This window comes from Neopelma chrysocephalum, unplaced genomic scaffold (genome assembly GCF_003984885.1).
Source record: "Neopelma chrysocephalum unplaced genomic scaffold, ASM398488v2 Primary Assembly neopelma1_44, whole genome shotgun sequence".
NCBI lineage: Eukaryota > Metazoa > Chordata > Aves > Passeriformes > Pipridae > Neopelma > Neopelma chrysocephalum.
In genome coordinates this window covers 24,162,712-24,187,917 of record NW_020897703.1, presented here as the reverse complement: position 1 = coordinate 24,187,917, position 25,206 = coordinate 24,162,712, and the positions used below count along the sequence as shown (strand labels likewise).

Sequence of the window (25,206 nt, the reverse complement as noted above, 5' to 3'; positions counted from 1 at the left end):
AAGGCTAACTCCTGGGAGGGGGCCTATCCTGTCACACTGAGACCAATCACCAGGAAATTGGTGTTGACTATCTCCGTGATTAAAACAGATGAAAATACGTAGTACAAAGTTGGCCCCGGGATCCTCTTTGTACTTCAAAGTTGGGAGGAGCAGGAACCTCTCAAGCTGGCCAAGCTAAGGCTGTTTTCCCTGACTGTCCTCCAGCCGTGGTTCCTCCCATCCCATGCACGAGACAGAGCACGGAGAATGGTGCCACACAAACATTCCCTGTGTGAGTACAGGTGGCTATTCCCAGTGAGACTATTCCCACTCAGCTGCACTGCAGCACTCAGCCCCGCCTTCCTTCCCAGGGGTGCCTGCCCACAACCAGCCGGGAGCCGACCTGCCATAACAAGTTGTTCTATCGCCTCCTCTAGCGCATGAAATATTTTTCAGTCCCACCACTGTCACCCCAGCAGGAAGGTGATTGCTATAGAAGATGCAGCATTCTCTGCTCTGCAGCCTGCATGAGTAATTCTAAATAGGACAGAGTATCTGTTGGTATTCAAGGCACCTCATGTCTCCTACTGCTGTCCTAATTGGAAAGCCTGTGCAGTGTGTCATAGCTTGTAAAAATGTCGTGTTCTGCAGAGCAGAGCTGTAGTTATTCTATATTATGTGCATTTAAAAAAAAACAAAACAAAAAACCCCAACCGTCTCTCTTGATTTCAGCTCTACGTTTATGCTGGGATTTTTCCTGACTTGTTTCCTGATCCTGACCACAGTGGTGTTTGTTTCAGTCATTTACTCCTGTGTAAAGGTGAGTACTGTGGTTTCTTTTTAGAGTGCTCTGCCTAAAATAACTGGATCAGCAATTTGTTTCTTCAGCTAACAGAGCGTGTTTTGTTAGCCTTCCTTTCCCCACTATGTGATAAGGGTTACAGAAAAAGCCTTTGATAAGGCAGAATGAACTGCATGCAGATGTTAGGGTTGGCATCTCTTTAGCTCAGCAGAAGTAATCACTCTGTGGATCTGCATGTCTATTAAGTCCCCTGCAGGCACTCTCATATTGATATAAGAAGAACATATTTTCCAGTGTGGAACGAAACACTGACCGTTCGTTTCCTCCCTGTAAACTTCCTGCAGAGTTGCCTGTGTGCTGGCCCCTGCTACATATGCATGTTTGGGTAGGCAGATAATCAGAAGCAGAATATCATCAAGGAAAAATGTCCCAGAGGGAATTAAAAGCCTTAAACATATAGAAGTTTATCAGCCTTTCTCAGATGAGTGCACAGGGCTTCCAACATTCAGTGTGCTCTTTCTCGTAACTGGCTTTAATAAGCAAAGAAATATATTGTGTGAAGTCCAAAAACACATTAATTCTTCTTGTCAGCCTGTGGTAAATTGGCAGTGAGCACTGTGGGAAGCATGGTGTGCTCATCTTTTGCACTCAAAGGTATTTCTATTAAAATGTTGATGTATTTGCAGTTTTGGGGATCCTTCTAGTCAAGCACTGTCTGAACGTGAAATATGCTCAGATTTGGGCTCCTTAGCCCAAGCTCAGCTTTGTTCCCCAGAGCCTGGAATAAAATAGTTTGATAGCATTATGTTTTCTGCAGAAGGAACAGTGGGATAATGGATAATGTCAGGCAGATGATTTGCCTCACTTTAATTATCTTCTCTGTGCCATTTTCAACAGTTGAATGTGGGTGCTCTTGACACCTTATATGTCTTTTTGACTTTTGAAAGTTAGATTTGGAGAATTAAGCTTTGCCTTCTTACATAATAATTGCTGCAAAGTGTTCCCAATAAAATAAGCTTGAGGTTCTATTTGAACTTAACAATTCACTCACAAGGTTTCTCTTGGCCTTATGGCAATTTTAAATGGAGCCTAGTTTGTAAGTGCAGCATCCCATTGTTCCTGCTTTTTTACTAGCAATGAGAACTAGCATCAGAAAGAACAGTGCTAATGGGAAGGCTTGGGCTGGGAAATGGTACCCAAAGATGCCTGGTTATACTTGGTGAGTCCATTACAGGTGAGGATGTTATTGACTGTCATTAGTTTGTAAACTGGTATCATCAGTTTAATGTGATTAGCAGTTAATTAACAACCAAGGTGAAAAGCTTTTGGTCACAGCCACAAAGAACTGGGAAACTCAGTGCAGAGCTGTGCTGCCTCCTTCTGCTGCACTGGCACTGGCAGCACATCCCAGCACACTGCCAGACAAGCAGAACCACACCAGCTCTGCTGGGGCAAGAACTGTGGCAGACTCGGAACTCTGAAGCATCTGAGCTGGATGACTTGCAGCCAGATACGTTCCAAGGCTCACAGCTGTGTCACCCACTGGCATTTATGGCCTTAGGTTGCTTCCACATACTGACAGCAGCACTGGATTCTTCTGTCATCTTTCAAAGCTTTTTGTTTTGGTTTGGGCTTCTTGGTTTAAAATTATCAGTGATTAATTTAAAAGGCACACAGGACTTTACATGTGACTCTAGGCAGATGTTCAATCTTGCTTTCTTTGCCTTGATCTCCCAAATTCATGTAGTGGTGCCCACAAGTGTTTTTAGGCTGGCTTTGCCTCAGTGCACAGGCTGTGGAAACACAAGACATCAGAGGAAATTCAGACTAACATCAGAATTTCAGGATTTTCTGAAGCCTCTTGTATTTCCGACAGTGACATTTCAGCACCTTGGCCTAGCCCCACAATGTGCTCATGTATAACATCCGGTGTGGCCAGAGCCTTCTGTGCACAGATTGCAAATATTGAGATTATTGGGCCTTCTAGCTCCAGTACCTTTTTGATTACCTCTTTTTAGTGCTCCAGATTAGCCTTTGTTGACAACATCTGATTATGAGGGGGCTTGTTTAGCGAACAGGTACTTTCAGCTTGTCTGATTTCAGCTATGTGTCTGATGGCAGCAGCTCCTAACAGCTGCAGCCTACTTCTGTCATTGAAGATCTTGGTGTTTCAAGTCTGAGTTTTTTAAGCAATGGGTTTACCCAGCCCTTGGTTAAGGGGTGTTCCTTTATTTCTGTATTTCACTTTCTCTCGGAAGCACTTTTACACACATACAGAAGGAAGGAACTTTACAGATCGTTTTAGATGAAATTTAAAGACACAGGGATGTCAACATTGTTTGCTTTGTTTCACATACCAGTATGTTTTGCATACCAATGGTTCATTCCACACAAAGTTAGAAAGCAGGTGTCCACCCCAGGATATCAGCATAAGCATAACTTTTGCCTGTTTGCTGTGCTGTTACATGATTAGTGTCTCTTTTTTCTTCCTCTTTCCAGCTTTCATGTGAGATTTTTCCTTCCCTGTTTTGGCCTCTCCATCTCTGGCTTTGACAGTGGCCAGCAGGCTCTTTCTGAACAGCTTGATCATGTTTTATTTTCTTTCGCTGTCATTATTATCTTCCACTATAAAACTCTCCACGGACTAGAAGTTGATCCTGGAACTGCCAGCACAGCCAGCATGGCTTTCCAAGTTTCTTCAGCTGTAATAAACAAGAGAGTTCCAGTTCTTCCCTTTGATGCTCCATGAAGACTTGGCCACCGTGAGATGGTGTCCCTTCCCAGTAGAGTCTAAGGTCATGGGAACCAGGGTCCCTTCACAAATAGTCTGCTGACAGACATCTGTTTTGCTACTAACTTACCAAGTTCGTGTTTCTTCTTAAAATCCTTCAACTTCTGGTATCTACACAACTGTGTGGAATTCAACTTCTTGCATGGCCCTGGGAGCACATATGAGAGAAATTTCAAATTACTCTTTATGAGAAAATAAGTTTTTCTGTAGCTTTACATAGGTGTAGCTTTCCTACCTCTTCCTGTGGCTCTCAAAGCTGGTCTAGATGCTCATAAAGCATTTGGGGTTTTTTCTCAAGCAGGGAAAAAAAACCCTCTGAAAACTGTACTTTTTAATAGACTAATAAATCACTGTGAAGTAAGTGACATAAATGGACTTGCAATATCCAGTTGCCTGGAGATGTTGTCTTTTACTCCAGAAGTATCTTAATGTACTTCAAAATGACTCAAAGGCTTTTATTACAAATTGAAAAATCAGAACTTAAAGACCTCATCTCACAACGCAACAGCAATTATCTAAGCAGTATTCCATGTCCACAATGTATGTTAAGAAGACAAAAAAGGAGAAATATTACTCTTTTGTCCTAAATCAGCTGTTATTGCAAAGTATGGGTTTTACTTAGAGTACTTTTTTGTCATGCAAATGACTGGAGGTTGTGGATTATTTTCACTGTGGCATTAGTACTTGTTGGATCACTTTTTAAATTCGGACTTTCACCTATACAGGAGTGCCCTACCTTCACCTAGATTTATGCATTTGAATCAGAATGAACTGGAATCAACTGGACAATCCTATTTTCTTTTCCCTGCTGTCTTTATTTTACTTTACATGTGGATTTTTAGAGGGCTAATGAGTGACCTCATGCTTGTGTGGCTTCCCAAACATGGATCTCAGCTGCCCAAATAAATCACATTCTTTCTTTTAGCCCCTGTTCTCAGTAGTGCAAATCCCGGCTTGGAGTTGCCATTTCATCAGACCTTCCCTCATCCTGTTCTTCACTCAGGCGGGACTGAGTCTCACTAAGAGGACTAGATGATGGTGGACAGTACAAACCAACGGGCTAACCAGCAATGGTGCTTGGATTTTCAATGTACTGCAGTGTCCTGATTTCCTGCTGCTTTTCCAATGAGAGAAGGGATTTTTTTTTTCTGGAAAATGGGAAGGAAAGTCATCTTTTATTTTTTCTTCTTTTGTGCTATACCCCTGACTTGTGAATGTTTTTATGGAGGGAGCACTGCCAGAGTACAGCTCAATTGTCAGAGCTGAGACAGATCCCTTCTGTCTATCATAGAAGCCGTCCAAGCTGCAAGTATTCCTGGTCTCTACCTGTCTCTGTAAGACGGGGAGGGTGTGACTTACGTTACAGGGCTTCCGTGAATGTTGTCCACGAGGCAGAGGTTCCTCAGATGCACATCATGATTGTGCTATTGCACTCTCTATTGCAGTCCTGACCTCCTATGGATTTTGGCATTCGTTTCTTCTTCAGGACTTTCTCCAGCTGTACATGTTTACTGACCTAAAATTCTTCCTTGTTTGCCAAGTAGTGAGAACCAATATTAATACAAAGAAAAAGTGTTTTCATTAGAATGTGAGTGTCTTCCACTGATGACTTTGCTTGATATCTCAGGCTTGGTTCAAAGTCAGGCTTTTTTGGGATCGTTGGCATCAGGGGCTTGAGCCAAGATCCACAACAAAGAACTCCCAAGTTTTCTTTAAGTGCCTGGTTTCCCAGACATTACAGATGGAGGTTAGGTTCCTGAATACCTTTGTGGAGCTTGGCCTTGAGGCCTAAACAAAGGGGTAGCAGGAAAACCTGTCCTGCTCTATTCTAGTGAGAAAACTGTCTAAATGCCCCACAGATCCTCCTTCTCCTTCCAAAACTTTTAAAGGTTAGAGCAGAGGAAAGCCCCACTGCATTTTCCATGTACCTGTGCTGGTGGGGATCTGTTAGCTGATGTCTGTGTGGAAGCAGCTGGACATGGTAGGGCAAACAGATATTTTGGTTCATGGCTTATCAACAGAGGACTTTTATATCAGCAAGGTTTATTTCTGAAAGAGAGGTATTTCCCTTTGTTTTGCAGTGGTTGCCACTGAGCCTGAAGGATTGCATAAGCTTTCAGTGAATTTCAATCAATCCTCATTCAGTGTAAATAAGTCACAACCCCACTTTCCCATTTCCTCCGGTCCCCTACAGAGCCTTGCCCTCTCCTCTCACCTGGAGTTAGCTGGATTTTTGTGTGTGATGCTAGCAGGTGAAATCAGCTCTTTCAAAACTCTTGCCTCAACCTCTCCCTCCTTCTGCAAAAGTCACCAGCTAATCAGCGCTCTGCCCGCTCCAACACTCGGTAATTACATTGTAGGGCTGCTGTGTGGGAAGCACAGCACTGACAAAATGTTGCATCTCCGAAGATGTAAGAGTGAAGGATAAAAGGGAAAAGCAAGACTTTTAATAGAAACATTAGTCATAGTTAAATTGCGGTGCCGTGGCGCTGCACTGCTGGTTTCTTTGTGTCTCTAAAAATACCCTCTAGTGGCTTGGTTATTTATGCAGTGAGTAAGGGACGGGAGAGTTGGCTTCTGGAAAAAGCTTTGGCAGTCCTGGGCAGAGCCCCTCTGCCCTGGCAGGATGGTGTGGAGGGGCAGGGCACTGCAGGGATGACAATACCGCACAGGAGCGTGTCAGTGCATGAGGGTTTCCCGGCATCCATCTCACATTGCTCCAGCCCCGAGCTTGCACTGGCACAGTGGTGGCACATGAAGAGAAAGGGTTGGTTTCTCTGTCTCCTGAACTCTCTTGTAGCCAGTGCAATGCAGGGGTGATCACACCATGCTGAGGGGTGATCCTTGCTGCAAAGGGTGCTGGGTTAGTCTCCGCTTTAACACCCAGAATACGATGCAGCACCTGAAGCGGAGCTCGCTGGCGGCCGGCGCTCATTAGCCATTAGCAGAAAGCTTCTAGCTCTGCTGGTGGTGAGTCACTGGGACAGTCTGGCTGGGGGAGCTCTGTGATTGCCCTCACCCACAGTTATTTTTAGCCCCATGTGAGCGTGGTGCTCAGTGCCACAGACCAGCCGAGGCCAGCTGATTTCTGCAGCGCCTTTCGCTGAGGGTCTGACAGATCACAAGCCTTGCCAGGGCTGTTTAACAGTCTGTGTCTGAAATGGCACCAGAAAGTCCTACGATACGCCCTTGTGATCAAAGGGATATGACGTGTATATTCATTTCTGCTTCTTTTAATTTTTGCTCCAGTAATTTCCAAGCTCGAGCTCCTGGCTATTTCAGCTACAGATGGCTTGTGGTTTGATTCTCACAACAGGATGAGCACAGCCCTGCAAGCCATGCTCTCTGGGCTCAGGAGCCATCACTCCATTAGGAAGGCCTAAGTAGGTTTGGTCAGCCAGCTGGGCCTGCTGCCATGAGGCAGTCACGTCTCTGCTCACCCTTGTCCCACATCCCCCATCACCATCCTCCACCTCTGTGCAGCATCCACACAGACCCATACTGAAGGATGTGGGCAGCTCAAATGCAGGTTGTAATCTGTAAAATAATGGTTTTACTTGTTTATTTAATCGTATTTTTTTTTCCCACATGCAGCTTTTCCCAGTTCCTCTCCAGACTCTTTCTAAGAAGATTGTACAGTCCAGGACCAATAGTACCTTAGTTGGAGTCTTTGCTATTATCCTGGTTTTTCTATCTGCCTTTGTCAACATGGTATGTCCATTAATTCCTTTTGATTCCCTCAGTTCTGCATGGTTTTCTTATCGGTGCTCTGCAGCATCGTGATCCTTAAAACCACTGAGTTTTATGTGATCCTGCCAGCCTCTGCATAGTGCTGCATCCTGCTCCAAGTGCAGGGATCACCTAATGGGGATGGTGATGACTTTGCTTTGAGTTGCACTTTTGGGACCAAGGTGGTCTGGCTGTGCTGATTTCAGGCTCAGAGAAAGACGGGCAGAAGCTTTAGACATGCCAGGGGAAAGTTATCAGCTCAGAAATTCCCATCAGCAGAAAGAGAGCAACAGAGCAGGGCCCTGTCACAGACAGCAGGATATTTTTGTGTGTGTAATATCTACAGACCCTCTGCCTGTGAACCTCCCTACATAAAGCTGTACCTAAAGTTGAGCATGCAACTGGCTTTCTGGAGTGCACAGCCTGGATTTTGTTAATTAACATTTTTGGGGAGAAAAAACATAGCCATTGCACGTGCAGTAAAACATAAGCTGATGATTTCATGTTGCATATTTTACACATTGCTACAGCCATTTCCAAGGGGTTTTTTAATTGATACAAGCTATTTTGTTTTCTTTTCCCTATCTGTGCTGTGGAGCTTAATACTGTCTTTTTTTCCAGTTCATGTGCAGCACTGTGGATCTTGCCAGCTGCATGGCTGCTGAATACAACATCACTCCTGACCGGGTGGACATATGCCTTATCAGCAACCTGACTTCCAACTACAGCCTGGGCACATTGCAGGGATTCTGTGACAGTCCTTTGCCCAACTGCAACTTTCCAGAGGTATTGTGGAAAAATGGGTTTCAGAGGGTGGTCTGATGTGATAAATCTCGGTGATTCTGAGGAAAGCAAGTTGCTCCTGACTGACATTATAGAACCGGCACAGGCTACTACACTCAAACTTTAGTGTCTGAAGTTATTATTGTGAGTCCACATTAATGTTTAAGTTCCTTCAGGGCTGAATAATCAGTAGGCTTTTGTAAGTGTTGGACCCTGTCTGTAGCAAGAGAAATGGCCTTTCTCCATGAGGTCCTTAATGGCATGAAGAGCTTTTCTGATGAAAAACTTCTCTTATATATTCTTTCAAAAGGTATAGTAGGTACTGGCCTCAGACAGGTTAGCAGCCCAGATAGTGGTCTGCTTCAATTTGCAAATGCAATTCCTTCTTCTTCGGAACATCTTGTTAAAAAAAAGGAATGCTTCTAATGGGAAGAAAGAAAAAAAAACAATAGCCAAACAAACAAACAACCCAACCCCAATATATTTTACACACTAGTAGAATACTTTGCCAAAAAAAAATTCTTTTTGCATAGCTAGTCAAGATCTTTCTCTGAGTTTTTAGGTCATGACTGCTACATGTGTTGTCTACTGGAAATTGAAAAGGAAAAAATCTGTCTAGGATGGGAACAGAATTTATGTCAAGGTCATCTGGGTTTATGGGGACCTGACAGATTTATGGCAGATCTGTTGTCATCCAGATGTCCAAGTGTCCCACTGAACGTATTTCCATTTAACCTCACAGGAATGTGATCCGCATTTGATTCAGTGGGGTTTCTGAGACCACCATTACTGTGACTTTCAAATTTGCAGAGGCTTTAGTGCATCTGCAGAAAGAGCCAGATGCAAAACCTGGCACAGCAGAGAACTAGAAACAGTCTGTGCCCATCCTGAACTTGTAAGGAATGTTGGTTCAGGACAGAGAGGGATTTTAAGCCATAAGGAACAATCCTTCTGCATGCTGGGGTTGCTATGGCAGCCTCGAGCCAGGTCCTGCAAGTCAGTGGGGTAGGAAGCAAGGAGTCCCTCCCCTGTGCTCTGCAGGGCACGCGTTGGATCTGGTACAGGTGGTGCCTGTTGCTCCCAGTGTGCGTTTAGGAGATGGTGGGATCCTATCCCTCAGTCACAGGGAACATCCACTCATTCTCTAGAAACTGAAGAGTCGAGTACAAGCTGTACAAGTTTTCTCTAATTTAATATATCTGCAATGACTATTAATAAATGAGCTCAGAACATAAGCATATTTCTGCTTCAGTTAGGGCTTGCTTTTAACTGAAAGGATGGATTGCCTAAGGCATATGATACAGGGGGGGTTTTGCCAGAAATAGGCCTGTCCAGACAGAGTGGAAGCTTAAATCTTCACAGATTTGATAGCAGGAAGGTGATGAGCACCCTCAGTCTGCAATCACATTTGAGAGCAGTGGCATGGTAAACACTCAGCTCTCTGGTTGACAGAAGCTGCTGCCCCACCAGGTGTGGCAGAGGTTCTCCAGTATCACACACGTGCATATCTGAAACTGCTGGCAGGAAAATGATCATGGTTATGGGCAGTGTGTTTGTCCAGCCTGTTTCCTGCCAGTGGAGTCAGTGTGTCACGTCAGCAGTGACAGTACTTTCCCACTGGCCTCAAGTGAATATCTGTCCTGGTGTGTCAGTTGCTAATAACCCTTGGTCCTGAGTGTTGTACAAAGATACACAAATCAAAGATACAATCAAAGATACACAGAGTCCAGAATTTGGCCTTAAAGTACAAATTATTACAGCATAACTGGATGATTCTTTCTGCTAATTCAGTACCCGTGTCCAGAGCAAACCTACGTCACAACCTTGGGTGTACAGCTGTGAGCCCTGTGCTCTTCAGTGTAAAGCACATAACACCTGAAGAAGAATGCCACAGTTTTCCTTTCCATCCATTCAGTTTTAACTTCTGTAACATGGGAGAATCCCACAGACAGCCCCAGGTTTACATGTTTTGTCAGCTCAACTACATAACTCCCAATCCCTTTCTATCCCTCTGTTTAGTTTCCTTTGTTTTCAGTTTTGATTTATCCAACTGACACTCATCTCTCTTCTGTTTTTTTTCCCCTTTTTGTCTTTATACAGTACTTTACCTACAGTGTCTTATTGAGTCTCCTGGCCTGCTCTGTGTTCCTTCAGATCAGCTGTATTGGAAAATTGATCCTTATGTTAATCATTGAATTTATATATGTTCTCATTGTGGAAGTGCCAGGGGTCAACCTTTTTGACAATGCAGATCTCCTGGTTACAGCTAACACCTAGTAAGTGCCTTTCACTTCTGAAATCTTCATTTCTTTCACCCAGTGATTTCACTGTGGCATTAAGTGGATGGGAGTGCCGAGGCTGTGGTGCAAGCAAGGGAAGGGCATGGTACCAGAGAGGGCATGGCTGTAAGCTAAAGGCTTTGCCAATGCTACTCTCCACCTCTGAAGAGCTGGAGAGTACCTTTTTAATGTGGGACTTGACTAATGAACTATCTAATAATAACAGAATGTAACTGGAATCAGAGTGGATCTGTACTTCTTTTTTTCCAGAAATTGGGAGCTGTAGTTAGTCATTCTAACTTCTTCTGGTATTACAGTCCTAATATAGAAATGTCATTTCCCAAAAAAGAAAAAAAAGTCCTCCAACAAACTTGAATTGGCTCAGGGATGTGATAATAAACCACCACGATATATCAAACCCAGCTTGGGGTGGTGGAATGGTGGTGTTTGATGTTTGGCCAGTGATCTCCTGCCAGTTGCTGCTGGACACATATCTGCATTTGAAAAGCCAGTATCACAGCTGGGCTCAGCACAGTTCCCAGCAGAAGGGCCTGGGGCTAAGTGGGAGTAGACAGTTGCCCTTTTACTTACAAAAGGTAGTTTGTGATCAACAGGTCACACATTAATCATGGTGGCAGCCTCCTTCCACTGACATGGTTACCCCTCTCCTGAAGGTCACACCAGGGAGGGAAGTTTGGCACATCCACAAACCCGCCCTGCTCCACAAGTTTTGTTTCTTGCTGGGAGTTGTGTTGTTGTGTTAAGTCTTTGTTTTGATGGTTTCCCCTTGTAGGCAACAATTGTACTTGAATGTGAATCAAATCATGCCAATTTAGGTGAACTGTTCCTCAAGGATGATTGCTGTTGTTGCTCCTGCCTTGAACAGGAGGGTGGTTGAGAAGATTCCCATGGCCCTTCCCACTGCTATCTTGGGTGTTATGAAATGGTTTGTGTAGTTGCTCAAATTTCTTGATGGTCATTAACCCTTTCAAGCCAGATGCACCCGGTTACTTCTGTCCTTCACATGAATGTTCCATGATTCTGTGATTCCTGTATGCCCAATTAATGGATGTATAGCTTTTGCTGCCATTGACAGTAATCACTTAAGTTATTTTGTTCACTCAAGTGAAAGAAATTAGGTAGGAAACCCCATGGAGCTTTCTGTGGGGAGGTATAGGGAGAATGAGGTTTCCTTCCTTTTTATTGAGATATTATGTGTTCCATCAGCAGAAGCTATTTAGCATTTTCTAACACAATTAGTGAAAAAAAGCATTTTATATCTCAAAATATAATTTCATTCTTGTAATTCAAGCACTAAGCGAAATTACAGCACTTGGAAGTATAATTTACATCACTTCACAATCAAAATGTCAGTAATAAAGTGGAGAAGGTTAGCATGTTTTCCCAGAAATAGCTTTCTGTGATGCTGTATTCTCTCTCACTAAATGGTATTTGTGTCATGGTTTAACCCCAGCTGCAGCTCAGTCCCACACAGCCACTCGCTCACTGCCCTGCGGTGGGATGGGGGAGAGAATCAGAAGGGTAAAAGTGAGAAAACCTGTGGGTTGAGATAAAGACACTTTAATGAGACAGAAAAGAAAGAAAATAATAATAGTGGTAATAATGATGATAATAATAAAATAGTTAGAATAGGCAAAACAAGTGATGCACAATGCAACTTCTCACCCCTTGCTGATTGATGCCCAGCCAGTTCCTGAGCAGCAGCTCCTGGCCAGATTTCCCACCAGTTCACATGCTAAGCATGATGCCATATCGTAGGTATGGGATATCCCTTTGGCCAGTCAGGGCCAGCTGTCCCAGCTCTGTCCCCTCCAAACATCGTGTGCCCCTCCAGCCTGGTGAGGCTTGAGAAGCTGAAAAGTCCTTGACTTAGTATCAACACTACTTAGTGACACTTAAGGCATCAGTGTGTTATAGACATTATTCTCATACTCAATCCAAAGCACAGCATTACACCAGCTAGGAAAAAATTTAACTCTATTCCAGTGGAAACCAGGACACTTTGTTTTGTCCAAAAAGCTCCTTGGTTGGCTGTTTATTGCCCCGATGTCTGGTAGCCCATTTGCGTGTTGTGGGAAATGGGAGCTCAGCATGTAGCACATAGTTCAGAGATGAACCTTATTGTCCAGCTGATACTAAAAAAAAAACAACAAAAAAAGGCCAACATGACCTCATACTACTTTAATTGGGTGCCCATTGTAGCTACATAATTACTGTCTGCTCTGCAGCCATTATGGTACTCTGACTAATTAGAAGTGATGCAGATGTCACTTCACACTTCTGTGTACAAACCAACCCAGCATGCAACCAGCTAAAAGGCTGATTATAGCACGTTGGGACTTGCTAGACTTGACTGCAGCGACACACCAGTGCGGTGACACATGAAGTGTAACTGGATGCACAGAGATGTTATCATGTTTCCTTTTCCCTATGCAGAAGATAAAACTAATGCATTGGTTTTCAAGATATGATGGACCAATGTGGTCTTCTAAGTTGAGTTCTGCAGAGTGAAGTCCAAAGAGCTTTGCCCGATGATTTGTTCATCAAGCTCATCAATTCTGTTCAAGCTGTGCTTTGTGATTTAGAGAGCTGTCTGTCCTTGCCATCATGGCTGTGAGATGTTCCTGTCCTATGGGAGCTGTTCCCAGAGTGAACTGCCTTTCCTGCTGAAAATGTGCCCTTAACTTGAGCAGGAGTGTGTTTAGCAAGCTTCTCTCTGTTACCTTCAAGTAATTAAAGAGCCATCTGCTACTGGAAATGTCTGTTCCATGGGGGAACAACCTACCAATGTAACACCAGTATTGCTGCACTGGGCATCTTCAGTTATGCAAAATGTCATTGTAAATACTGGGTTTGCTGCATTTCATAATCTCTGCTGAAGATTTTAGAGCAAGCGTAACACACACAGTGAACTGGCAGCCCCTGTACTAAGGGTCTGATCTGCCCTGCTCCCGTCATAAGACAGAGTGATAATGGGGAGCAGTGAGTCATCCTTGTCCAGGTAATGATTTAGGGGAGCCGGGGAATCATGCTGCATGTGGGAAGTGTCTCCAGCCCCAGCTAGATCCAGCCTTTAATGTGGGAGCCCCCAGGCATTTCAAACTGGGTCTATGTCCAAGCACACATGTTCAGTGCTGGATCTGGCCAAGAGGCCATGCAATAGGCTGTGTGCAAGACAACAGTGTGGTGCATAATCCATGTCAGAAGAAATTACATGCTCAGAACTGTAGAAAATGTCTCGGAACAAACAGGGTTAGAGAGTCACTATGCTTTTTTGATGTTATGTCCAGTTAGGCCCCCTCGGCTATTTTGATTTTGATGATTTCTATCTCTGATTCTGCAGTGAGGTTCCCACCAACCCCAGAAAACTGTGGCCTGAAGCTCTCTAGAGAGCTGTGAGATTCTCAAGCTAAACATGTATCATGTTAGTAGCCTGCAAAGTTTCAACTGCATCAATGACAGTAATTTTACCACTGATCTCCTTCTTTCCATTTAAATGGTGTTTTAAAAGGTGCTTGTGCGTGGTTCTCAGCCACCTAATACTCCACCCACACTTGAGAAGAAACACAGCAGCATTAAGCAATCAATCAGGGGCTCAGACAGCTGCTACCTACCAGAAAGCTCCATTCCATCTTTTCATTGTCAAAAAGCACACCCTCCATCTTCCCCAGAAGCTCTGCTTCACCCAAGTTCTTTGCAGTGTAGTGAATGGTAATAGGAATGTGCACTTGTGTGTGGTACCTAGAGCTGGGCACAACACTGATGGTGAGGAACTTACTGAAGAAGGGAGCAGGACTAGAGTTAAAGGAATTAAACACATCTCCTTGCCACAATAAATGGAGAAGAGAGGAGCTATGCCTCACAAGATATTAGCCCAAAGCTTTCTTCCTTAGGTCAAATTTTCCAGTCTGACCTAATGAAGTAGTGATGGATGCACAGGCATTTGCCAAGCATCCCACACTGATATTAAAATCCCAAATGATTCTTTCACTGTTAATGCTTCTTAGGTATTTTAATCACATTAACCATGTCGCACCATCACTCTGGATTTTTGAGTGTAGCTCACTCAGCAGCCTGTTTTTCTCCTCCCCCTCCCATCTTTTAGTAGTTCTGTGCTTTAAAAGGGCTGTAGCCCCACACAGTGTTAGAGGTGTCACACTGCAGAGGTGCTGTGCAATGATGTGCAGAAGGGCGAGTGCTGCAGGGAGTCCCTCTCCTAACCTTGTGTTTGTGCTTTTTTTCAGCGTCTCTGCAAATAATACATCATCATGGTGAGTCACTTTGGCATGAAATGTTTTTATGGGGTTTTGTTGGTAGGTATTTTTTGTTCACAAGGTGCAATATCAGCATGTTAACTCACCCCAGCAGTGTCTAGTATTTGACTATGCATTGCTGTGAGCTGGTACAACACAGTGCAAATGGCCTAAGTGGGCTGAGTATTACTCTGTTGTGTGTATAGCTACTCTCAGAACATCCTCTTTCCTGTGGGACTTATGTCAGCTTTCTCTATAGAGCATCTTATAGCATTTATTTGTAATACAAGTCAAAGATTTTATCAAAATAATGTTTTCACACTGTATAACTCTGTAATTCATACTTGACAGTTTCTATTTGCCTGCTTGTCAGAAGGGATAGGAATGTGCCTTAGTGCCCATTTCAGCTTATAAAACACTTACAAAACAAAGGCCATGCAGAAGTGACTAATTAGAGAAGCTGCAAGTGTAGAACAGTTCCAGACTTCCAGAGCTGGGAGGCTGGGGAAGCCAGTGCAGGAGACACAGTGAGGAGCTGTCAGGTGTTGCCACACTGAGAGCGTATGGACATTCTCCGAAAAGTGGCTTTTGTATTGATGATAACCCTTTCTAAGAAGTTGGATAACATTTCCAATTTCCAAGTTCTCCTTTAGAAACCGGCACCCATGAGCCAAAGTCCCCAACTTTTTGCAGGTACTGTTTGTCCCTTTACCAACACGGGCTTTGAAGGGAAAGAAAAAAAGCCTTTTCTTGAGGCTGGTTAGCCTTGAAGTGGGAACTGCAGAGCGTGGCAAAGCTGTGTTCCTCCACTAACTGGGAAGTTCTGCTCTTTCCTTGGCTGCAGCTCCCCAGTGATGACACGAGTGGCGCTGAAGATTGTGACCCCTGTCATCATTACCGTCTTTGTCCTGGCACTGTATTTGCATGCCCAGCAAGTGGAATCCACTGCAAGGCTTGATTTCCTCTGGAAGCTTCAGGTTAGTGGGTGTTGGCTGTGTTGGAGGATCACACAGTCATTGGCATTAATATAGGACTACTGAGCTATTCACTGTTGAGTTGAGGAGTGTTATAAAGTGCCTTTGAATTTAATCTGGATCTGGTTTATAACTGGGCATGCTAATAATGCTCTGCTCTTCTTTGGTACTTTGCACACTCTGTGCTTCTTATCCCAGTTATTTACTTCAACCCTTTGTTTCCTTGTAAATGCACTTTGGATGGTCCCCACAGTAAAAGGTTATAGATCTGAAGGTCGAGATTAATGAATTTGGGCAACTGAGCTGTTACTGCTGCAGGAACCTGTAATATAACACAATTTGTAAATATGGGAAGCTCATATTCACTGCTGAATTGCTTCACAGAGTTCAGTGAGCTTTAGTTTGCTGTGTTCAGGGGTGTGAAAGATTCACATTTGCATTTTCATTCACTTTCCTGTTAAGCAGTGGGAACTGGCTCGATGTCCAGCCTTCATTAGACCCCACTAACACACTGTGGATAATGCCACACTGTGCTCCTGTCCCTGGGTTCACTGTTAATGTTTTCAGTTTTTGTGCCCATGAGTGATGCTGGGGCTGGAGAGCCACAGGACTGCAGGTTTTGTATAGATTTTTTACCTTCTGGGTGGCAGGGCATCATTCTAATTATAGGTCTTTGTGGTTTGAGTACAAGGCATTGAGGAAGCAACAATTAATTAAAGCTCCTTGGGAAGCAGGTAAACATTGTTATCCTCATTTATAAATGGTAAAGCAATAGAAGGGGTGAGCTGAGTGATTACCCAGTTCAGGGACCAGAAATACAACAATGCTGGATTCTGGCGTTATTCTGTGCCTGCTTTCACATACTTGTGTGCACATGGACCATCTTCCACCGCAAAACACAAGTTTCTGCATCTCGCTGGTTCTGCCCTCCTGTGCAGCTTCCCCTCTTCCTCTGTTTGTGTCCTCCCTGCAAGTTCAATTTCAGCTTTTTTCCCCTCCCCAGAGCAGTTACAAAAGGAGTAAGCACTGCCTCTCCTTCCTAAACTAGGCTACTGAAGAGAAAGAAGAAATGGAGGAGCTGCAGGCCTATAACAGACGCCTCCTCCACAACATTTTGCCGAAGGATGTGGCAGCCCATTTCTTGGCTCAGGAGCGGCGAAATGATGAACTGTACTACCAGTCCTGTGAGTGTGTGGCTGTCATGTTCGCCTCCATAAGCAACTTCTCCGAGTTTTATGTGGAGCTGGAAGCCAACAACGAAGGGGTGGAGTGTCTGAGGCTGCTCAATGAGATCATTGCTGATTTTGATGAAGTAAGTCATGGAAAATCTGGGTGGACAGAGTGAACTGAATCAATGAGTTTAGTTGGGCTTTGCTGAGCTCCTGAAGGAAGGTGGTGTTTCAAATCCTTGTGCCATGCTTGCCATCTCCTTGCTCTAGAAGTCTTTAGTTTTATTTTTTTTCCACATTAAAATCCCCTCTATTCCTGTGTTGCTCCTCTGAATAATCTGATCCCTGTTTCTTCCCATTCCTTCAGTAGGGGAGGCTCTGTCCAGTACTTTTTAGTTCTTGTACCAAGACAAGGCATGTGGCAAGGACATTACCAGCATCTCTATGTTTGTCCAGGTTTATTTGCTTCTTTTGCTCTTGTGAAACAGATAATAAGTGAGGACCAATTTCGGCAGCTGGAGAAGATCAAGACCATTGGCAGTACCTACATGGCGGCGTCAGGCCTCAACGACTCCACTTACGACAAGGAAGGGAAGACACATATCAAAGCTCTGGCTGATTTTGCCATGAGGTTAATGGACCAAATGAAATACATTAATGAACATTCATTCAACAACTTCCAGATGAAGATAGGTAATGTCCCTGTGTTCACAGGTTTCCTTGTACGTAGTAGTCATTCTGAGCTGGGGGTTTTAAGGAGAGTTAAAACCATAGATCTTACCTTAGCTCTACAGTGATGTGAATTGTCTTGTGCCTGGTGACCACTTTGACCTCTATGCAACATCACAGCGGGTTTTTTATGGTATAGCACCATTATTACTGAAGCTCCCAGGAGAATTAGGAGCAGTTAGGAAGCTGGCCTTGGTGCAGAGTGGCTCTTACCGCAGCACAGTCTCACGTGGTGGTTGAGCTCATTTTTGCCTGTGATGTCCATCCTGCCCACGCCCCCCATGATTCCAGCTCTGCCATTCTTGGATATTAAACTGTCTTTCAAGTCAGGGAATAAAAAGCAACAGAAAAGGAGAAAAAATGTGAGGTTGTCAAGTGTGTAGTTTGTTCTGGAAGGCGGCCGGGCTGCTGCCTTGCAGGCCCTCAGCATTGCAGCAGGTGTGTGCTGATTTCCAGGTGAGCTGTTTGCTTGTTAACCAGATGGAAAATAAACCTTATCCTGTTATTTGGTACTGGAAAGTAGCTCTGGGTTGAGCAGATCCAACCTGAGCTGCCAGTCAGGTAGGCATAATGAATCAAAGAAACCAACTTTCTTTTAAACATTTCTTTCCCCACGGTTTGGCCATAGCTTTACCTCAGGGTAAAGCACAGCTAGAACCGATGAACCTCGGGATGTTTTTTTATTGTCTGAATAATAACTTGCCTCACACTTCATGTGGATCTGAGTGGATTTTTCCTCTCCTTCCAGGCCTCAATATTGGTCCTGTTGTAGCTGGGGTGATAGGAGCCCGCAAACCCCAGTATGACATATGGGGCAACACAGTGAATGTAGCCAGCCGAATGGACAGTACAGGTGTGCCTGACAGGATTCAGGTAAGGCATCCACTGGAAAACTTACACAGTCAGCCCTGTGTCACTTATATGTTTTGAAACTTAATTAGAATTGGAATTTCAGTTTCATTTTATTCCTTTATGCCATACATTTACTTAAACATAACTGAAAGAAAAGCCACCTAAGGAATGCTTGTGGAACCAGCAAGTTTTGTCTTTTAATCGTGAGCAATGGTGCAACCTTTAGTCAAAAACTTGCAGTTTAGTTCTGGGTGGAAGTGTTGAGCTGAGCGTCCTTCCCCATGTGCCTCATTGGCACTGTGAGCACAGTCCTGCTCTGATCCTTGCTCCCATGTGCTGTTTGGCTGCCTGTGACAGTAGGAGGATTTATTTTCCAAGGGCTTGATTCAGGTACGTATTTCTGTAATTCACTTTGCTGCTCACAGTGCCATGTGTGGTGTGAGGCCAGCAAGGGTCCAGGCATCAGCAGGATGAGGATATATAACTAAAAAGGATGGTTTAAGGGCTAATGGAAACTGTCTGGTAATCACACATCTCCTTGTCCTTCAGACGTGACCTTTCCAGTGATTCAGTTCCCCTGTCCTGCTTTTGCTGAGCCAATGTCCACAGTAACAGTGTCATTCCTTGGGAAAGTATTGAAGGGTTATAAAAAATAGAGTGACTAACTGATGTAAAACCCAGGAGGGGCAGCCATGCTGTTTCTGTGACTGTCAGTTAACTGGATTGGTATTTATGCAACACTCTTTAAGCTTCCCTACGAGATGGTCTGTGGACAATTTTCATTCTACTTAAGCAAATCAGCACAGCAATGTTGCAACAATAGGAAGCCAGAAATGGAAATACTTAAAGCCACCTGGAAAAGGGTGAGGAAATACATTGTAATGATTAAATAAATATCATCTCAGGAAATCTGGTGTTTAAGCTTCTGTTATTCTGCAGCACAAGGGATTGTTAGTGACTGGCATCTGCAAAGAGAATTTGGATGCTGGCTAGAGTATTCCATTCAATCAGTCTGCCTCATTGCCCACTACCTTCTTCATAAAAACAATACCCTGACTCCTTCTAAGCTGTACACCCACTGTGTAACTTCTAGCACATTTTTTAGGACTTTTTAATAAGTTTAACTTGTTTTCCTTCTACCACACCAGTCATATAATGAATGCATCTGAGTAGACTGAAGTGACTGGTGTCTTTTTAAAAAAGTGACAAATTTGTTTCATTTTATCCTGTGACTTCCTTGAAAAATGTAGTCCCCCCCAGCTGTGTACTATGTGAGACTTCTACTGTTTCTCAGGTTCTAAAGGTTGTGTTTCTTCAGCAACTTGCGCCAACCTTTTAGTTAGGGATTGCTATGCAAACATTGATTGACTTAGGAACAAAATAGCTGATCCTTCTTTAATTTTGTCCATGGATTACTCCAAAAGCAAATGAAAAGACTGTATGGAAGACATGGCAAGTATCTGTTTACTTTTGTTTATTCTGCAGGTAACCACGGACATGTATCAGGTTTTAGCAGCCAACAACTATCAGCTGGAATACCGAGGGGTCATAAAGGTCAAAGGCAAAGGAGAAATGACCACCTACTTTCTAAATGAAGGGCCTCCCATTAGTTAGCACCGACTGCAGCGTCACACAAAGACAGATTTTGCATTACACAGGATTGTGAATTGGAGAAAAATCATTTTTGTGGCAGTGAAGCTGAAGACGTGGTGCAGTTGAGACTTCACACCATGACTCTAGTGCTGGTATCAGCAAACTCTTTGGCCTCCCATCATGAAAGGCAAGTGAAAGAAACCACCTTGGAGTTGCTCCTGGCTGAGTGCTAAGTCGACCAAAGATGTGTACTACAGAGTTCACAGATAAGACATGAATTCAGAATTTTTTAAAAAGGCTGCTACCACAGGATGATGTAAGAAGCTATTTAAGTATTTATCGATGCAACACAACATTTACTTGGTTGAAGGAATGTATGATTCACTACAAAGCATTACTTTGGAATGGATTTGCACTCCCATAATGTTTCCATCCCATACTGCCAGCTATTTGAAGTGTTCCACTGTGCTTTTATTAGCTGTTTTGAATGGGCTTTCAAAACTGACACCCACTGTTGCAGCACACAAAAAGGCCTTTCAGAAGGGCATTGGTAATGTTTTAGTGTGAAAAGACATTATAGCCTTGGTCTCCTCTTTTCCCTTCTTCTACATGGCTAAATGACTGCTCTTCTGAGTGGGGCTGGCACACCTGACGAGGGGAAGATCAAGACAAAGGAAGATGGCTCTACAACCATATTTATTAAAAAGTCGTCTGTGCTCTTCTTTGGTATCTATCAGTTTACATGGGAAAGACTAGATGTAAACAAGAGACATTTTGTGGGGGGGAGCTCCCCTGAAATTTGTTGTGGGTTTTTTTGTATTTTTTATTTTGTAATATTGAAAACATGGAGATCTAACAGATATACCAAATTCTATATTTTGTAAATTATATATAAATTAGAAGGCAGGCTGTCCACACCAAGGTGTGGGGGGAGGTGTATATAACCTGTAGACTTTTGTGTAATTTTTTTCTGCATAATACTATGAACACAGACTTGGCAGTTTTCAGATTATCACTATACAATCAACCAACAACAAACAAAAGGTGAGTTTCCAGGCTGAATCAGATGCATTCTAAAACGAAAATCCAGAAAAATCTACAACCCCAAAGAAGAGGAAAAAACCCGCGGTAGTCACACAGTTGTTCCATGCAGCATTCAAGCGGAGGGTGGCGGCTTCCCAGTGGAACCAGGACCTTTGAGTTTTAGCTACTGAGACGGTATCAAACATGTCAAAAAGAGCCCTAACCAAATCTTCTAACTCTTAAGAGGAGCTCTTATGAGGAAAAAAAAAAAGCTCATTTGAACTTTTATTTTAAAAAAATTGTTTTTCATAGATGGTCTTAACAGAATCCTGCTGATCTGCGAGTTGTCTGATATTGTAACTGCCATTTGACACTACAAGGAACTATGTGCTGCAGCATCGAGTTGACTTTCTTGTAGTAAGCACTTACTTAAAACTGTCACAGATTTTCCATTTTCAGTAATTAGGTGATCTTCAAAAAAGATTATGATGGCAAGGGTGTATATGAGGTGGGTGACCTTAAAATACAGTGCCATTGATACTGTGCTGGGCATCTTTATCACTAGTGGGGGGGTTTATGAATAGTTCACTGTTATCATTTATGTACCTTTTCTAACTATTAAAGAAAAATCCCTTGATATTTTATTAAAAAAAGAAAATAATTTAAAAAAGCTATATTTTTTATATTCTATGAGGGTAAAGTTTTGATATTGAATTTGGCTAGCACTAAAAATTACTCCAATCTTTTGACATTTAATAAAGTTCTTTTTCACTCTTCTCAGGGCAGAATTATTATAGTACTAACAGCTTAATGATTGCACTATGGTGGTGGTGGTTTATTTTTTCCTACTTGACAATGAGATTAAGTGAAAATCCATGGGCCTGTCTTAATTAATTTGCTATATTGCCGAGCATGACCTGAGCATTAAGCCATTTAAACATGAGCTTAAATGGCATCGCCCCTTTCCTTCTCCCTTCCACTAGGAAACATCTCTGAAAAGTATAGTATATTGACTTCTGTAAAACTGCCAAGTCTGCCCTTGTACTATACTTTTGCTCCTTCACATCTTTCCTGGTTTGCAAAATACTTAAGTTGCATCACACTGTTATGCCTTTCTCCCCCTCCTCCACCTTCCATCCCTCTTGCCCCCTCACTGAGTTTCATTACCTTCATGCCATACACTCAGTTTTAGGTTTGCTTTCTGCTTTCCAAAAGTCTGCAGTCTTCTTAACTTTTGATTCATCTTATGAAGTTGTGTTGTCAATGAAATTTCAAGTCCCCAGTATCTCTAGCTGTGATTGTTGACAGTGTGTCATGATCATTTCAAGGGGTATTCACACACTCTTTACTCTGGATCTTGCAAAAATGGATACAGTTATGATTTCCCATGGAAATTGAAATCTATTTAAGTAATTTAACTATATTAAACACTGTTTCACTGGTTAAGTGTCTCTGTTTTATTTTAGCTGCATCTGGCTAGTGAGGAGATCAGACATCAGTTGTCTCGGAGATACTGGATCTGCAAATAGAAACACCCAGTTCTTGTCTCACAGTGATGGGGGGCCCTTTGGACCACCCTGGAACTTTGCATTGCCCAGTTACAGACTCCCAAGGGCTAGGCTGCACCAGCAAACATCCCTTGGGTCCTTCTTGTGCACCCACTTGCCTTGGAATGTTAGTCTCAGGAGAGCTGACAAAGCCTTGCTGTGGCACTGTGGTTAAATATGCTGGTATAACTGAATAGCTTAAATCTGTGTGTGTGTGCCCCATTAAAAAAAAAAACCAAACCAGCTTGTATTTTAAAAAAGTTTTTAAAAGTACATCACCTCTGCCAAAGAATTCCCCAGGTAGGCCCCTTGGTGCTAGTCCTCTCAAAGACAACTGGGAGGAGTCAGCACTGCCTGCCAATGCAACATTTTCAACCTTTACAGGTAAAAGAAAATGCTACAAGTAACTGTACCAATTAACAGAAGCCTGAAGTGTAACTGAGAAACAAAACCCTGCAGCTTTCAGCTGACTTTTTTTCCTTGAGAAGACATTACACAGGCAACTAAGAACCAAATTACTTACAATCTGTTACTGTTTAGGAGGGATTTTATGAGTGTACTGAGAACACAGCTGCAGTAACAAAAAGCCATGAAGTACTTAAGGTATCAGCCTTTAAGAAAGCTGGTGAAGAACTATTTAATACTTTCTGTACTTTCCTACATAATCACACAAACAGCCGTTTAGGACATTATCTGATGTAAGTACGGTTTTTTAACTATCTGGAGAAGGGTATTCCCCAGGGAAGGGAAGGCAGGAGCCCTCAGTGCTGTGCCCACTCATTTCAATTAGTGTACACATCAACTGGATGAAAAGTTTTCCCCTAATGCATCTTTTTCCCATCCAAAAAGCGTTTTGATGAATTTTAAGGTGTTTAGCCACTTCTCCCCAGCACAGAGCTGTATCTGCCTGCACATAAAAAAAAAATGACACATTTAGGATGCAACAAATTTCTTACATGTGTGCCCAACTCCGCAAAGATCCCCTGCCTTGCTGTTAGTGCGTTAACACAAACGTGGACAGCATCATCTGGCCAAAACTATGTCCAAATATTTCCCTTCTGTTGTTTCCCAGCTGCTCCTCACAGCACCATCACTTCTAGACTGAAGTTTGGGGCATGGCCTGGAGACAGAGATTGGGATGCTGCTGGGAAAGGGCAGCTCAGCTGATTTAAGCCGAAAAACAATTTCTATGCTCTTGACCCACTCTGTCCAAGGCTTTTCAATTGAAGGGGCAAGAAGGCCTTGGGGAGTGGGGGAGGGAGAAGAAAATTGAATTTCAGGCAGGATGAGGGGCAGCAGCAGCAGCATTTTCCTGCCATCTGGCAGCCAGACAGTTTTCTGTAAAAAGCAGGGTTATATTTTTTAATTTCTGTCTCTGAGCACTTCTCAGTCCCCCCTGTCCTGCTCTGCCCTGGCCCTTGGGTGCAGTGCTGGTGAGACGGCCGTGCTGTTGGTGCCAGCCCTGTCCCCGTAGCTCCCGCTGGGAAAGCAGGCAGTGGGTGCCAGGTGGGAGCTGCAGCAGTGGTGAGTCCAGCACTGACGCGCTCAGAGGTGCTGCTGCTGCAGCACAGCACAGGCATTTCAATAAAAAGCTCCACAGGAGACCAGCTAGAGAGGGAACTTCCCTGTAAGCAGCTGAGACCTTTTCTTTCAACACAGAATTTCAGATGCAAATAACTATTGCCATCTACTGGAAACAGACTTGTGGAGACTCAACCAGGCAGTGCAAGATCAGGCCAAGAGACATAAAACCCCTTCCACCCCAGAGAAAGGGAGAGCACATCACAACCTACAGGCCATTCCTTCCAAAGTAATTGATTATTCACAAACTATCAAATGCCAACTTATAGATAAGCAAAAAACAGTCAGCCCAGGGTGTGGGTGTCATCATCCAACCCCCCATCACCACCCTGGCAGCACAACAGTCAACTGTGCAAACAAGGCCCTTCCATACCTGTTGCTGCTCCTCCGCCCTCTCTCTCATGGCATTTCCACAGCAGCTCCAGCATAAGACACACAGCACGGTCTCCTTTGGAGTGTTGCCCAGTGCTTGACAACTCTGGTGTGCTCATTGTACAGGTTAGTGGGACAATCCTACAGTGGTCTCACATGTTCCCAGTGCAAGCTGAGCTGGAAGCCCAGCTGAGCTGGTAGCTTTGAAGCCCATACCAGTGCCAGGTGATACAGGGCCTGTGCTGCCCCCACTACATGTTCCTTAAACCTTCTGAACGTGTAGTTGTCACCTACCTGTCTCAGGAGGCTTTGCCTCTGAGGAAGAAAGTAAGAAACGTTATCCAGGAGAACAAATATTCTGTAAATGCTCTGAACAACTTCTGTATAGCTCTATACAGTCAGGAGAGCAAACAGGGCTCTACCAGTAAGTGCTCCATAACATTCATTAGCAAACATTTTGATCAATAAAACTGATGAACCACAATTTTGTTAAGTAAAAGAAGCTGGTCCAGAAACTGTGAGATCATTAGGCCTTACCAAAATAAATAGTACCTGGAATATCTGACCAGCTGTGGAAGTGACTGGAAGTCAGTGACTGGAAGTACACATGCAGCTAGATGGTCAAAGGTTCCTCAGACTCCTCTTGAGAGATCATCTGGACTCCTGTCAACACAGGGATGAAACTGCCACTGATGCAGATCTCCTACTGCCACACTCTTCTCATCAATT

At 43.6% G+C, this 25,206-nt stretch overlaps 1 protein-coding gene across 4 annotated transcripts in view; it reads left to right on the top strand.

Annotated features, from left to right (window-relative positions):
- Positions 1 to 22,420, top strand: part of ADCY5 (adenylate cyclase 5) — a 207,951-nt gene extending 185,531 nt beyond the window's left edge. For all 4 annotated transcript variants that reach the window (XM_027679003.1, XM_027679004.1, XM_027679005.1 and 1 more), the window contains 10 exons: positions 712 to 799; positions 7,167 to 7,283; positions 7,923 to 8,087; positions 10,185 to 10,360; positions 14,629 to 14,655; positions 15,482 to 15,614; positions 16,660 to 16,923; positions 17,269 to 17,473; positions 18,258 to 18,382; positions 19,847 to 22,420. In XM_027679003.1, the coding sequence (XP_027534804.1) occupies positions 712 to 799; positions 7,167 to 7,283; positions 7,923 to 8,087; positions 10,185 to 10,360; positions 14,629 to 14,655; positions 15,482 to 15,614; positions 16,660 to 16,923; positions 17,269 to 17,473; positions 18,258 to 18,382; positions 19,847 to 19,975 (1,429 nt within the window). In that variant the 3' untranslated portion in view covers positions 19,976 to 22,420. The remainder of the gene's footprint in view (positions 1 to 711; positions 800 to 7,166; positions 7,284 to 7,922; positions 8,088 to 10,184; positions 10,361 to 14,628; positions 14,656 to 15,481; positions 15,615 to 16,659; positions 16,924 to 17,268; positions 17,474 to 18,257; positions 18,383 to 19,846) is intronic.
- Positions 22,421 to 25,206: the final 2,786 nt, after the last annotated feature.